Below are 16,493 nucleotides of genomic sequence, written 5' to 3'. Positions count from 1 at the left end.
TTTAACGACTGTCAAATAAGGTCTTTGGCCCAGAAAATAAGTTAATAAATAAATAGGTCCCGGCAGCAATTAAAGCAGTCTTTCCATTATTACAACTACTAGTTATGGAATCAATTTACAACAGAAACACTGCTTGACATTCCTTTCCATTATAGCGGATCCTAATGGTCAAAAGGGAAGAAAGTGTATACACTTAATTCCTTCAGCACATGTCATTATGCTATTCATGTGTGGATATTTCATAAATCTTACTTGATGAAGCTGATTTACTAATTACTTAATTTCCTCCCACCATTCATCTAGTCATTTGATTGAGAGTGATCGTAAGGGCAGCACAGCATAAAGGTTAGGAAGCGACCTCAGGTGAACGGTTTACTGCAGTCTCTCCAGCTCCCGACACTCCGAAGCAAGATCTATGCACCCCGGGCTCTCAGAACATCCTCACGAACAGGCCAGTCCACCAGCTGAAATCCAACTCAGAGAGATGGTCACAAGGGACTGTAGTGCAAAAGTAGGTATTTCCATGTCAGGGAATTGCTTTTCACCCAAAGAGTTGACATTACAGTAAATTGAAACTAATGTTTTCTGACAATGATTTTGATAACCTTTCCTGCTTCTGTATCCCTATTAAGATTTACTAGCTAACCTTTTTATTTATGTCATAAAATATTAAACTATTCAGGAAAAGGATAGACCTATTAGCAGCAAACCTGCAATAAAATTAGTGCCGGTGCAGAGTCTGCATCAAATCTGCTCTGTAAGCTTACAGATAATTCCATTGATTTGCTTCAATTTAAGGGGAAAACTATGATATTTTTAGGCCTCATGAAACTAAATGGAACTCTAGGGACAAAAAGCAGGTACCACAGAGCAACCATCACTCCCTCATTTTTGTAGGCTTCCCCGAGGGAAAAAATTAAAAGAGGCATAGAATCAAGTGTCAAGCATTATATTTACTAAATGTAAACATAACTTAAGCTTCATTTATAGGGTAACTTTTTAAAGATCAATCTCCTCCGAGTCTAGACAATGGTCAAGCGGGGCAGCATTGGTCATGATCTTGAAGAGCGCATGGAACTTCCCCAGCTCGACTTAGACGAACCCAGAACTATACAACGAGGCATTAAAGAGTTAGTGGAAAAATATTCATGATCTTTTCATTCGAGGTTTTACTATGAACTTTCTGAAGCCTCCATGTCTATGTTCCAGAGAACATTAAGGTGTTCCTAACCAAGTTCACAGAACTGCACTTTGCATAAACTTTTGTGGAGTGACACAGAGTAGCGCTTACTTGCTTTCAAACTCTTGAAACATTCAGGAGCCCTCCTCTCTGCAGAAGGTAGAAGGAAGCTTTTAATTCTAGGTTAAAAGAGACATAAAACTCAGGTGCATGACTGCTTTGAATGATTATAATTTAGCTGCCATCCTGTGATTGAAAAAATAGAACAAAATTCATGCTTAATAAAGGATGAATGTAAATGAAACTCCACTAATTCCTGTTGATACGGCTAAGAAATATATAAGATTACATGTAACTCCATAATGATAATCTCAAGTGATAGCTGTATACCATCTTCAAATAGCCAAGCTGTATTACAAAAAATGATAATAATAATAAATGGAAGGGGAAGGAGGGCCAGAGATCTGTATTGATGACAGGGGCCTTCAGAAAGTACATGGAAGAATTGTATTAGCTTTTAGTTCCATTTTCCATGAACTTTTTTGAAGCCCCCTCATAGCTCCTATGCATTAGCAAATTCACAGTAGTTTCTAAAGCCTACAAACCTTTAGTTCCTGGTCGATCCCAGTTGAACATATTTACAGCCTCTGATCTCATCCCTGCACCTTAGAGCAGAGAACTGGTAGAACCTGGATAGACCGTCTTTCACAGAGGACGTCAGCCCCAGCTCAGGGATTAAAAGAATGAGATCAGAATTGTTGTGACGGATGGATGAATGCAAGGATCCAGAGTAGGCTGCCTCCCATCACTGCAGGAGTCCTGAAAGAAGTGTCTACCACCATGGCAGTCAGCAGAGCACTTTGCCCACGACCAACACCACAGAAAACAGCATGCCACCAGGCTTTACTCCCCCTTCTTGGTGCCCATGGGAGTTCACCTTTTACCTTTTGTTCCCCAAAGACTGTCCTTCCAGAAATAATACAGTAAGGAATCTGTGTTATACAGTAGCTAAAAATCCCTATGAATTCCTAAACATAGACTATTTCAGATAAAATGTTGACCCCCTTGGATCACTTGACACACAGCTGTCAGTTAAATCTGAAATAGCCTCTTATTCTGTTGGGTAATCATACAAATGCGTACAAAGACTTCTGTTAAAAGGAGTAGGGCGTACCAATTGGATTCCTCCATTTTAAACCAAGACCCCTTTGTTCACAGAGAATGACACATTGTTTGGTTGTTAAATGTGCTAACTATATTAGACTATATGCATTGATTAGAAAGGAATCAGTGTGTGGACTACTCTCCATATCCATGCAAAAGCAAAGATTCATGACAGGCCGCTGACAGGGTAGATTTTTAGATATATGATCTAGGCACCCAGTTATTAAGGGACAGTACTCCTGTAGATGCCCTTTGGCAGGTGATCTTAAATTCAAATACTCTTAAATACCTACACTGCCCAATTGCATGATGCCCTCTTTACAGCATCAGCCATTGAACCTGACTGAATTTCACAGCTAAGGATTGCAATTTTGGTGTCTGAAAAAAAATTTCAAGAATCTCAAGAAAGCGTGTTAAAAAAAAATAATAATTGCATCGTATCTAAAAGCATGGTTTATTTATTTTTATAATCTCAGAATATATGTTGTCCTTATGTCTCTTATATACGTTGAGAGAGACCTATTAATTGGTTAATATTTTTCCTTCTGCATTTGTAAGTTCTAAATATTGTTTAGTTAATGATTTAATATTATTAACTTTCAGACTGCATTAGCCTCGAGTAATAGTTCACTGAAAAATGTTCCTGAGAATCCTAGTTCCCTGGAATATTAATAAGGGATATCAGAAAAAGAGGTTCCTTGGTTCATTGCAAACACTTGACAAAATGTGCAGAGTCAAATGTAGTTAAGTGGGGGTTTCCTTACTGCAGGACTTTCTGGAGCAACTAATGTGCTCCAACTAATGTGTACCTTGATCCTTAGGGAGAGGGCGGGAGAAATAAAACAGAGGATCCAAGCAAATGACGTACCTTCAGATACCGTGCACAGTGGGGAACTTGGCAGAATGGGGGGTTCAAGGAACACAGATTTCAAAATGCTGTTCTGAAGGAGCATGCTAACTAACTAGCTCTTGAAATATAAGTTTAACTTTTAATAGGAATCTTTAGAGATAAGTGTATTAGGCACAAAAGAATATTATTTTATCTTTTACAAACCATTTGCATTCAGTATCATAATCCTTGTTTATACAACTCAATGGAATTAGAGGGGGATAAAAAAAGGAAATATCTCCTTGGTGTGCTGAAGGAGGCTATATTCTGAAACAAGGTTATACAAACACCCCTAGAACTCTTCCTAAGGTCAACAATTAAACCCTAAGCTACTCACCACAAAAGACCTGACAATCTGTTCCTGTAAAGACAGCATCCTATAAAATCACATGGAGAAATTTTACTTTGTCACATGGGGCCACAAATGAGTTAAGATCAACAGTACTGGACATAACAACCACACAACTACTCTTGGTCTGAGAAATTCTTCAAGATTACACCACTGACAAATAGTTAGAAAGGTTATAATAAAGTCTCACTTTGGGGAAGCACTATCTATGCCATTTTTATGTAAAGATTAAGCACACACACACACCCCCTACTTTTAAGCATCTTGAAGGGTAAATAGGTAAGGGATTATTTGCCCCACTTTTCAAATGAGAAAAAGACACTGGGGAACTAAAAGGACTTGAACGAAAGCATGGTTATGTAGCTGTTCAACACAGAGCACTAGTCTAGGTAAGAAACATTGGACTTAAAGCAAAGTGCTTCCCTCTCTCCCCCAGGGCTACGCTTCTTAACACGCAGGAGGGGCTAGCCTCCCCAGCTGCTGAACAAGCTTCCTCCCATCATCAGCAGGCACTCAGGGTGCTTGTTTTCAGAGTCTCTGCCAATCTACTTGATTGCAAATATACAAATGCTGTGAAGACAAAGAACCGCCCATGATCCTTCCTTAAACTTCTAGAAATCAAAAATAGGTGTACTTGGTGCCTAAGAAAGATTTGTCACACCTGTTACTGACCAAAAGGAGAAATGAGCCAATGACCCAATCGGGTTAAAGAATCCCAAAAGCAGATGCATGCCCCTATACAACACCAGTAAAGGAAGACCTGTGTTCTAGACCAAGGGGGGCAAACTTCTGAGATGGAAGAGCCAATGCTTTTTCCCTACCAACCATTTAAAAAGCATTTGAGAGCCACAAATATAGTTTTACAAGCAAATGAAACCACCAGGATCTGAATAGTACCCTTTAACATTTTTTTAATTTTAATTCAGAGTCTTATGCACATACCAAAAGAGCCACATGTGACTCTCCAGCCACATGCCAACTCCTGTCCTATAGTTTTCCATGTAGAGTGCCCCGAGCAGCAGCACCTCAACTGCCTGTGCACACGCCAGACCACTGTATGGGGCTCTCCTGTGGACCCACTGAATCAGATACTCTGGGGGCGCCCAGCCATCCACATTTCTTAAGTCCTGCTGGAGATTCCGGGGCACACTGAACCACGCGGACTGGTCTGAAAAATCCAACGCCTATTTTAAATCACCTCAGTACTCAGAAATTCTTTCCAGCCACCATAATTTTAACTGACGTTCCCCTCCAACATTGGTCTGGATGGATTTAGGTTTGGGGAAGTGCCTATAAAACAAAGCAACACACCGGGAAATATTAGAAACACTCGTTCACCTATGAAAGAATTATGGAAGACAGCCACTGGAAGAGATTCCTATTTGTGCTCATTCCAAGAAAGGTTATCTAGCAGAATGCAGAAATTACCTAATAATATCATTAATGTCATATGTGAGTGAAATTTTGCTGAAGTTAATTTTGAAAATGTTGCAGTACCTTGACAGAAAATGACCAGAAATTCAAGCTGCAGTTGGAAGACGCATAGAAGGAGGAATAGAATGCTTATGTCAGACGGATCTTGGCTGAAAGTAAAGAAGACCCAAAAGATGTTTAATTCTGTTTTCTTGGCTATGCAAAATCATTCAACTATGTGAGTCATAATATTTTATGGATAGCACTGGGATGAACTGGAATTCTAGAATACATAGTTATATTCATACAGAACCTGTGCACGGACCAAGAGGTAGTTGTTCAAACAGAACAAGGGATATACGGCATGGTTGAAACTCAGGAAATGTATGTTTGAAGGTTGTCTCCTTCACTATATTCATCCACTCTGCATGCTGAAACATGCCTAATTGAAGAACACAGAATCCGAAATGGAGGAAAACTCAACATGGAACATGCAGATGACAAAACTAGGGTTTCAACCCTACTTGATCCAGTTCCATTCCCTGCTAAGAATCTGCATTTTCAACATATACTTAATAAGCACCTGGGGATCTATAAGAATTACCTAGGCATCTGGTTAAAATTAGCATAGGTTAGTCAAAAAACATTGCTACAAACCACAGAATACCTTATCAAAAATATCAAAATAAAAAGCTAAAGTTTATTAATTATCTTCCATATAGGTCTATATACTTCTGAAGGCAACATTTCCATTTCCCCCCCAAAGAATTCTATGCTCTTCGATTTACATGTCACAACAGCAGTTTGGTCCGCCTCAAGGAATCAAGTTCTGGTATGTTCCTTTTTAAATGCTTTTTGAATGTTAGGAACAAAAATCCCCCTGGAGGAGTAGGCTTGGGATGTTTGCTGGATAGAGCACAGTTCCCAATGCAGGACAATTCTCCCGCCCTTGAAGAATAAACAGGTACACTGCCATGAGGGAAAAAAATAATCCCTGTGCAACATTCCAAGTGCTTTCTCACCAAAGCGATTACTTTTCCTAAAGTGTCTTCCTCAAAACCTTGTACGTGAACAAACTATGGAATAAAATGATATCTGCATTAGCTCCCACCAAAATGAATATATACATATACACACACAGCTAATAGAATCCCTCTCTCACCCACCCACACACACACAAAAAAACCTATACCTTTGACAAAATATATCAAAATCACCCCTTTACACAAAAACAAGAACAAAGATAGCCACCATTGCCTTCTGGGGCCAACTACCTGCTGTGAATTCAACTGGCTCAGCAGATCCGAGCGGAAGCCCTCTTTGACGGAACCCTTTTGTGAAGACGCCTGACGGAGACGGTGACGCGTGAGATCTTCTTTGCAGCTACCAGTGATTCAGAGACACGTGTAGGCTTGTCTGTTTGGAATAAACCTGTGTACAAATGAACTGTAGTCTTCATATAAATGTGCTTTCAGTTGCCCCTGGGGACTCTGATTTAGAATATCTGGGGTGGGAATGTAGAGGGTAGAGCCCAAATTAAATGTTTCAAGGCCTTGGGGGGGCAAAAATTTTGCTTGAAGAAAGCAAAAGATGACTTGAAGAAATTACTGATAAGGCCAACGATTACAGGCTACAGTACTGATTCTGCATTATCATAAAGAAAACAAAAATATTCATATCTGGAACAACAAGGAACATCATGATAATAGCAAAAATATTGAAGTTGTCAAAAATTTAATTGCACTTAGATCCATACACAAAGGCCAGGGAAGCAACACTCAAGAAATCAAGTAGCTAGTGCCCTGTTCTCCCTAGTACCCATGTCTGTTTTTTTTTTTTCTTTTTCCCCCCTCCCAAGGGGAGGGCATTGTTTATATCTCCACAGGGAAACAGGGATCAGACTTCAACCCAGTGCTCCAAGATGTGAATGCAACATGCTGGCATGAAGCAGGGAACCAATAGAGAGGTCTGAGGGGCTGGCCCCGATCCCAACTACGTGACAGCACCCCACCCTCCCTGTAGAAGAATTCATTTCAGAGGACAGCACTAAAGCTACAGCTCAGGGAGAGGGACATGTCTGATCAGAGCATACGGGAGCAAATGAAGGGGGAGGAAGGGAGAGTGGAACACATCCTGGCCCACCAAACCTTGATGACACTATTCCTGCTCAGAGCAGCCAATGCACAGAGAGAAATCATAGGGCCAGCCCCACTAGGAGACACGTCACCCCTCACTGACCCATAGTGCTTCAGCAGACAACACTGGAGACAGTGCGGGAATTGCCCTCAATCGGACCCCACCACACTGAGGTGAAACACTAAGGGGGTGCAACAGAACAGCAAGGGCAACAGAGCAACGAAGTCCCGAGGGAAAACCAAAAATAGACTTTAGGGCCAGGGCATGGCACCCCATCAGAATCAGAAAACACTCCTAAAGGCCAACAAACAGACCTTGAACTATTTGCAGGCTTTTCTTTGATTTTTTTTTTTGTCCTTGGTTTATGTTGTTGTTGTTTTCTTTTCTTTTTTGTTACTTTGTTTTGCTCTGTCTTGTTTTTTTGTCCACATTATTATCTCTGCAGGTCTATCTAGATAAGATAGGTGGGATAAACAATCTGGAGGAGAAAACAATGGACCAAGGTTCTAGGGGGACATTAGAGGGGGGGAGGTGGGTAGGAGGAGAGGAAGTGGGTGTTAACAAACTCAGGCACAAAGGAATAACAAATGATCTGAAATCGATGGCCAGGAGGGTGTAGAAAGCCTAGCAGGGCTTGATCAAGGGCAACGTAACTGAAAGGAACTACTGAAACCTAAACGAAGACTGAACATGATAGTGGGACAAGAGGAAAGGAAAAGGAAATAGAGGAAAGAACTAGGAGGCAAAGGGCATTTATATGTCTAAATACAGGCATGTACATATGTAAATATATTTATATATGACAATGGGGAAATAGATCTATGGACATATATTTATAGGTTTAGTATTAAGGTAGCAGATGGACATTGGGCCTCTACTCAAGCACTCACTCAATGCAAGAACACTTTGTTCTATTAAACTGGCATTCCATGATGCTCACCTTCCCAACAAGATTGATGAAGACAATGCGGACGCATAAGCAAATGTGGTGAAGATAGGTGATGGTGCCCGGCTATCAAAAGATATAGAGTATGGGGTCTTAAAGGCTTGAAGATAAACAAACGGCCATCTAGCTCAGAAGCAACAAAACCCACGTGGAAGAAGCACACCAGCCTGTGTGATCACGAGGTGTTGATGGGATCAGCTATCAGGCATCAAAGAACAACAAATCATATCATTGTGAATGAGGGGGAGTGCGGAGTGGAGACCCAAAGCCCATCTGTAGGGAACTGGACATCCCATTACAGAAGATTAGCGTGGAGGAGACGAGCCAATCAAGGTGCAGTATAGCACTGATGAAACATACAACTTTCCTCTAGTTCTTTAATGCTTCCTTTCCTCCTGCCCCCCACTATCATCATCCCAATTCTACCATACAAATCCGGCTAGATGCGAGGATGTACAGTGGTACAGATAAGAACTGCAAACACAGGGAATCCAGAATATATAAACCCCTCAGTACCAATAATGAGAGTAGCAATACCACGGGGGGAAGGGGAAGGTGGGGAAGAAAGGGAGAACCGATCACAAGGATCTACATATAACCCCCTCCTTGAGGGATGGACAACAGAAAAGTGGGTGAAGGGATACATTGGACAGTGTAAGACATGACCAAAAAAATAATTTATATATTATCAAGGGTTCGTGAGAGAGGTGGGTGGGAGGGAGAGGAGGGGATAAATGAGGAGCTGATACCAAGGGCTCAAGTAGAAAGCAAATGTTTTGAGAATGATGATGGAAAAGAATGTACAAATGTGCTTGACACAATGGATGGATGGATGGACGGATTGTGGTAAGAGTTGTATGAACCCTCAATAAAATGATTTAAAAAAGAAAAAGAAAAGAAATCAAATGGAGTTATTTTATTGCATTGGGAAAATCTGCTTCAAAACCCCCTTAAATTGTTGAAAAGCAAGGTGATCTCTTGGAGGATTAGCATAATTCACACCTGGCCCACACCATGGTATGTTCAATTGCCTCATATAAAGCAAAAGTCAGACAATGAACAATAGAGACTAAAGAAGGATTGATGCCTTGTATTGTGTATTGTTTAAGAATATTGAATATACATGGATTGTGAGGTAGTTAGTTTATTGTGCCAACCTCGCGGATAAAACACATGTGGGATTAATTGAAGGGCAGAGAGATAAATGGCTCAGCGAGCCTCGCCTTTCTTGTCTCTTGCTCTTTGATCATTGGACCAGTGTACAGCTGCCTTGCTTGTTCTGTGCCTCCGTTTTCAAGCTACACTACCTGTGGGACAACTAACACATGGATTGTGTCACTGTAATTTGAGGTTCCTTCACAACCTGCTTCACCACACCATTGGAATTTACATCTCTTGAGCGGGGGACTGTCGGACCCTTTCATCTTGCTGACTGTTGGTGACCTGCCTTGCTGTTTGCTGCCTGTACCTGGATAGCCTGAATTGCTCTACAGAGGACTACTTGGCAGCCCTCAAGACTTGAAGGACTTCCAGTGTCTCACAACCGTCTCATGGGAGGGAGTTGCACTGAACCATTTATAGTGCTTTATAATTTAATTATAAAGCTGTTTATTTCTTATGTTATCTATCTATCTATCTGTATAAATATAAATGTAACTATTAGCATTCTGGTTTTGTTTCTCTAGAGAACCCAGTCTAACACAGATTGCTAAAAGCATAAACAAATCTGCCCAGGAAAAATGTAGAGCCAGAATAATCCCAAGAAGCAAGGATGCTAAGACTTTGTCTCAAGCACTTGAGGCATGTAATCAGAAGACACCAGTCCCTAGAAAAAGGCATCAGCTTAGTAAAGTAGAGGGTCAATGAAAAAGAGGAAGACCCTTAACGATATGGACTCAATGGCTGCGACCGTGAATTCAAATATAGCAATGATTTTTGAGGATGGCACAGGACCAAGCAGGTGATCATTCTGCTGGGCAGAGGGTTGCCACAAGTCAGAAATGACTCAACACACCGAACAACCACAGATTTTGAAAGCATGCTGTTGTTCTGATGTCAGATGGATCTTGGCTGAAAGTTGCTATTTTTAGGTACTCTTGAGTCGGCTCATTGCGGCACTATGCCAACAGAATGCAGCATTGCCTGGCCCTGTGAAACTCTTAAAATCATGTTTGATCCCATTGCAACCACAGTGTCACTATCTCATTCAAGGTCTTCCTCTTTTCCCCTGACCTTCTACCAATCATACATTTTTATAGAAAAATCTTAATTTTTAAAATTAGTTTAGTTGTTACTGCTCAAACAGGTTGTATTAAAGGGAATGTACAAGAGTCACTTAAAAAGAAAAAAATTTAGCATTTGAAATCACTCCATTTCTATACCAGGTTAAAAATAAAACCCTATGACTTACATAAGACGAAATGCTAAATGATTCCTATGTTAGACCCAGTTCCTGTTTTAGAGTTCAAATGAAAAGGAATACACTGCTTTCTAAAAGAGGAGGCAACTAATTCCTTTAAGTAGGAAAGGTTTTCATAGCTGAACATGCTTGAACTATTGAAGAAAATACCTGTTGAAACCTTCCATTTTTACTCTGTTCTAGAGAAAAAAATATGTTAGTTTTGTGCCTGCACAAGTTGTAAGTGGTTGTAAATTAAGTTCATTTTAACCCTAAAGTATGTGTAACTATTTGCTCGCATCATTTCACAGTGGGGATGGAAAGCAACCCTAGCTGAAAGTACTTTGATGGGCTGAGCATTTTATTACCTTGGAAAAGAATCAAGGTCCTAAGCGGGGAACGAGGTTCAAAATTGTGGGGATTCGCCACAGAGGTGAAAAAAACAGAACAGAGATGTTTCTACAGAGTCTTGTGTTTGAATGCTGACATTTATGTGTTTGATGGCATGGAAATTGTAATTTCCAGCATAAGCAATATTAATTCCTTTTTAAAGTATTTTTTAATTAAATACTTTTATTGGGGGTTCTTACATCTCTTATTGCAATCCATACATTCATCCAGTGTGTCAAGCACATTTGTACATATGTTGCCATCATCATTTTTGAAGCATCTTCTTTCTACTTGAGCCCTTGATATCAGCTCCTCATTTTTCCCTCTCCCTCCCCCCTCCCCCCTCCCTCATGAACCCTTGACAAGTTATAGATTACTATTTTCATATCTTACATCATCAGCAATATTAATGTCAATGTTGATTTTGCAAAGATTTCACTGAACTGCTTAAACACCTACCAAGGAACATAAGCAAAACACAACCCTTTACGTTCCAGGCATTAATTAATAGTACATACAAATACTCAAAGCAATTAATATTAGAAACTCAGATCTTGTTTATTGCCGGTATATACATGTAAATTTTGAAACATGCTGTCGTCGATTGTACTTTCCTTGAGTAGACACACGTACAAGGAAGAACAGACTGGGAAATAAAGGCTCCTCTTTGAAAGAGTTCCTGGCTTCTCGTCTGAAATCCTTGACTTGGCTGGTGCAGAATCTGACCCTATGTGAAGCTGCATGAAAGAAGAAAAGGAGGTGGCAGTGCCCGCTCTCCTTCTGGGCCTCTGCCCACATATGGGCTGCAGGCCAGGGATGGCTCTGGCCCTCTGCCAGGGGGATGCTGCCCACTCAAGTCTTTATTTGAGAAAGCAAGGGAAGAGTTCTGCACGGGTTGGCGCTTTAAAACTTGGGGTGCATGGGCAGGGGGAGAAGCTGCCACTCTTTTTTTTTTTTTTAGTGTGACAAGAGAACTGGACTGTAAAATAAAATTCTCATGTTTTTATTTTTACATCTGTTTTGATCAACATTAGAAAACCAGAGTATAACTGAACAACAACGAAAGACTAAATTAGATATAAGACATGTATGACCAATGTTAGGGTAAAAGTAGAAAACATTAACAAGGATCAAGATGAGATATCACTTCACAATTTAGCCATCTGTAGCGTATTTCCGCACCACACATATCTGAAATGTTCTAGGGGGATTTCCAACCTTTTTCATGAATCGGGTAAGTCAAGTGAAAGCCATAAGATATTATCATCAATGTCATTTGAATCTGAATTTTAAACTTCTCTACACAGAAGGGTTTCCAGTAGATAAGGTCTAGAAAGAGCCTGGTAGGGATGAGCAGCTAAGAACTCACTTGCCAACTGAACCATGGGCAGTTTAAGCCTAACCATGGCTCCCCCAGAGAACACAGGGCAGTTTGTTTACATAAAGATTGACAGCCTAGGGCACCCTAGCGGGGAGTTCTCTTGCCAGGGTTGCAAGGCTTGATAGTCCACTGGACAGGAACAGGTTTGGGTGAGTGTTTTGTTTTCTTACAGGACTGAACTTTTGAAGAAGGGACAAATTTATCAAAAGGATCCCCGAAATCTCATATGATCCTATTTACACTTTTAAGCCATTTGATGGCAAGGCTTTATTTTCTACAATATGATCATAGCAGGTACAAATGAGCACTGCGCAGAACCATGACGGATAGCAATGAAGTACTCCATCCTTAGACCAAGCCCGTTTGGGCCAATCCATCTAGACGTCATGGTCTTCTGCTCTAATAAAGGCTCAACACTGAAAACACTCAGTCACTGCAAGAGAAATCAGCTAATGATTCTTGATCAAGCTTTGAATGTGCTTCCTCAGACAGCTGCACACAGGTGTACTAACCTACTAGTGAGCTGCACCTGCTTCAAGTTAGCTCATAAAGTACATGGTAAGAACGGCATTGTCAAGTGTTAATTTGTTGAATGTAAATCAGACTTTTTCTCTGTAGCCTGTGGCACACAACCGAGCTGTGAGGAAGGAAATGGGAGTGAGTGCGTTTCCCTTGCCTTTCTGGAAAACAAAGGTCTTTTCAACCGAACCTAAGTCTGTTCTGGCAAGTTAAAAACTGAGTGATTTTTCACTGAGAAGCATCTGGGTATTTGTCCTTTTTATTATATCTATAAAGAGCTCTTTGAACCTACCAAGCATGACAATATTTTAGAAAGCAGCTAAAACTCCTTCACAAGCTGCTGAAAGTTGTAAATAAGAACTTATATCGTTCTTGCCTTCAACCACTATCCTCCCATTCACACCCCAAATGCAATGATGATTTTTGTTACTATCTGAAATCTTCTGTTTCTGGGCATTACGGACAGCAATGATAGATAAAAAGGAAATTAGCTTCTGCAGATTCTGAGCTGAAACTCTGCATGCCGTACATGGAGTGAATCTACTCCGGAGGTCGCACCCCATTTGATAGGAATCAGCCTAAAATCTGAAGTTGGTCTAGCCATACAGGGATGAGATTTTCATTCATGATGTACAGATATAAGCACGTTTTCATAAAATGGAAGCTTTTGCTGAATCCTAAGGTTCCTACATTCCTGTGTGATAAGCTCAATTCTTGATTTAAAAATGCTACTCAAACGTGTCATTTGCCAAATACTTACTTAAATGCACCATTAACGTAATTAAAAGCAGAGGTGTCGAATGCTTACAGGTAGATGTTTCTGGCCATCACTCCTTAAAGGAGCGAAGCACTGTACCTGTTCCACCGAGAGAGCCAGGTGAATGGGGTCGCCTCTACACAATCTCAAGAGTTGCCTGGCATACTCTCCAGAGATTAGCTGCAAACTCACACCGATGTAAGTTTCATTAAATACAAGCATTGCCTTTACAGAATTTGCCAATGTTTTCTGAAACATGAAAAAGTCGTGAACTGGATTATTTTTTACTTCACTTCAAGCCTTATAAAGCTTTGCTGTACAGCTACAAAAACGCCACACCCACGTAAGTATTATAAGAACATATATGCATTAAACACTTCAGAAGTAAACAAAAACTGCAAACTTTTGTGTCAATCAATGGTATGCATGCTTCAACTATACTTATTCTAAAACTTGACTTATTTGTAAAGCAACCTGTACTCCAAATTGCTCAGTCTCACAAAGTTTTAAAGGAAAAATGTACACAGAGCAAAGAAAGACATTTATACATACTCATTGAGTAATACAGTTTTTTTTACAATTGTGAATTTGCAAAATGATTATTTTATTTCAAATCAAACACTATATTTTTAAGATTCAAATAAATACCAGGGATCTCTGAGGTCCTTTATGGTGATCTCATCAGCTCAAACCAATTGGACTTTCCTCGTCCTTTGTTGTTTGTTCTGCCTCCGCATTAACATGGCTGCTAATTATAATACCCTGGTGGCACAAAAAGTCTGAAAGGGGAAAAAATTCCCTAGAGAGTATAAAATACGTCCTTTGGATTTACATATGTGTTTCTTAGATTGAGTCCCCCTGGGCAAGAGCTGTCTCTAATCTGTTCCAGAGCTCAGCCAGGATTCGAATCTCTGGCTCCTGAGTGATGTAGCATTCCTCCAGGACACTGGTGCACGCATGCAGGCAGGCAGGCACCCATACATGAATGTGCCCACATACACAGGGAAAACTAACCTTTAGTCTTGTCAGATTACTTTGCACATTAACTTTTACTATTCATTCACTTGTAGTTTGGGAAAGTTATTTAAGTTCCCCAAGAGTTTGTATTAGGCATCATATAGATTTAATGCCTACATTAGCCATAATAACATCCTGCTGTATTAAATGATTAAAAGTTAAAGCACATCTTAAAAATTATGCATGAATGCTCCTAGTCACCCAATCATCCTTATAACATCATGCTTTTGCCAGTGAGTTAGCAAACACATTCTTTTCTGAATCATACATGAATTCGTAAGAACGGTTTTAAATTAGGTACACAATTTGGCACGCTTGGCCTAATGAGTGACTTACCAAAATCCTCTCTCCCTCTCTCTCATTATTCTGGTTAGCTTCACCCTTAACAGTGAAACCCCTTATTGCAAAATGCAAGCCTGTGGCACCAAGAACGGAGCTGGTTTACTCAACATTGAGGAAACTCTTACAGCTATAGTTCTACTTCCACATGTTTTTTCATACCTCCAAGTGCATAAGTAATTCATAGGTCAAAACATACACTGTCCAATAACTTCTTTGGAAACTAAAAATTGTACTAAGACAAAGCACCACAAAACAGCACTGCTTCAGCTAACCATGAAACAGCAACAACACGCACACACGAGCTCTGTGGCAACAGATCAACTATAAAGAACACCTAAGGTATGCTACTGCCACTTCCAGCAGCAAATCCTGGCTCTTTTGAACACTTTACATTTGGGGATCTCAGAACTCTTCTTCATATAGATAGTCCATTCAGTCTTTATGAAACAATTGTTAGAAAGCAGTAGTTTAGAATAGCTTATACTTTCCAAGGGAAGCTATTTGATAGCAGGAATGAGCAAATTATCCACTTAGGGCAATAGTTTTTCACCTCTACTCTCCTCAGCCCATCTATCCATTGTCCTTTCGGGAACTGAAATTGAGAAGCACAAAGGTTTTCATTATTGGCTCTTCATTTCTTTGCAACTGTACAAAATTCCTCAAAAGTACATCCCATGGGATCTGACAACAGCATAGATTTCATGAGCAATCATACACTCCATATCAGACAGAATATTGTCCACTGGACAGCATTTGAAAGAAGTGTGATTTAAAGGTCACCAGTTCGCTGTGTGGCAATGGTGTTGCTGAGTTCATCTAAGTCTTTCTCTTTAATCTGCCTACTTTTAAAAACTCAATGTGACTTCTAGATGAGACTGCTATTAAGGTAACAATTGTCCGAGATAGGGGTTTGTTAGAGCACTGTACTTATAAGACAATATATTTCTAAAAATATAACACATGCCAATGAAGAAGCAAAAACGAGCCCATGAAGAAAAGTCAAAAATCCCCTAATCCTATTTAAGCACCTGTATAGTAAATTACTTGTATGTGACAACCACGGTGTTGCGCTAATCGAAATGAAAAGCATAAAGGAACAAGAGCTACCCCTTGCTTTGCTGAAAGAAATGAAAGACAACAAGTTTAACCCGCACCTGCCAAATTGTCTTCTGAGGCAGAAATAGGTGGGGGCGGAAGGCTCAGATCTCCTGTGCCTCACAGTGCGTCTCCAAGAAATCATTTCCAATACAGGCAATCTATCTGTCACCTTTTCTATTTTCTCTTCTTTTCCTTCCGTTCTCCTCAGTGGCAGACCCTTTCCTGCACTCCCCCCGCCACGATCGCAAAGACACATTCCAGAATAAGAGGACCCAAGTGTCACTTACCAGTTGCATGCCACAGATAAAGATAAGCGTGCACCTGCCACTGCAATAACCCATGGTTTCCGAGACCCCTGCCACAGCCAGACTGTCCCACGTCGGCCACCGTCGAGCACCCACTTTATCCAATCAGAGCGCGGGGAAGGACGGGCAAACCTGCCGAGGGCTCGGGGGCTCCGGGCTGCCGCGGCCAGCGTCCTGGGAAGTGACAGGCATTAGGACCCGCTGGGGCG

The 16,493-nt window shown here is 40.6% G+C and overlaps 1 protein-coding gene across 1 annotated transcript in view; it reads right to left on the bottom strand.

Annotated features, from left to right (window-relative positions):
- NKAIN2 (sodium/potassium transporting ATPase interacting 2) overlaps positions 1-16,487 on the bottom strand; it is a 1,260,554-nt gene extending 1,244,067 nt beyond the window's left edge. Inside the window, exon 1 of the mRNA XM_030886723.2 lies at positions 16,267-16,487. Within this exon, the coding sequence (XP_030742583.2) occupies positions 16,267-16,320 (54 nt within the window). The 5' untranslated portion in view covers positions 16,321-16,487. The remainder of the gene's footprint in view (positions 1-16,266) is intronic.
- Positions 16,488-16,493: the final 6 nt, after the last annotated feature.

This window comes from Echinops telfairi, unplaced genomic scaffold (assembly GCF_000313985.2).
Source record: "Echinops telfairi isolate 266 unplaced genomic scaffold, ASM31398v2 ScPeMD7_3533;HRSCAF=4204_0, whole genome shotgun sequence".
In the NCBI taxonomy this organism is placed as follows: domain Eukaryota; kingdom Metazoa; phylum Chordata; class Mammalia; order Afrosoricida; family Tenrecidae; genus Echinops; species Echinops telfairi.
This window is presented reverse-complemented; position numbering and strand designations above follow the sequence as displayed.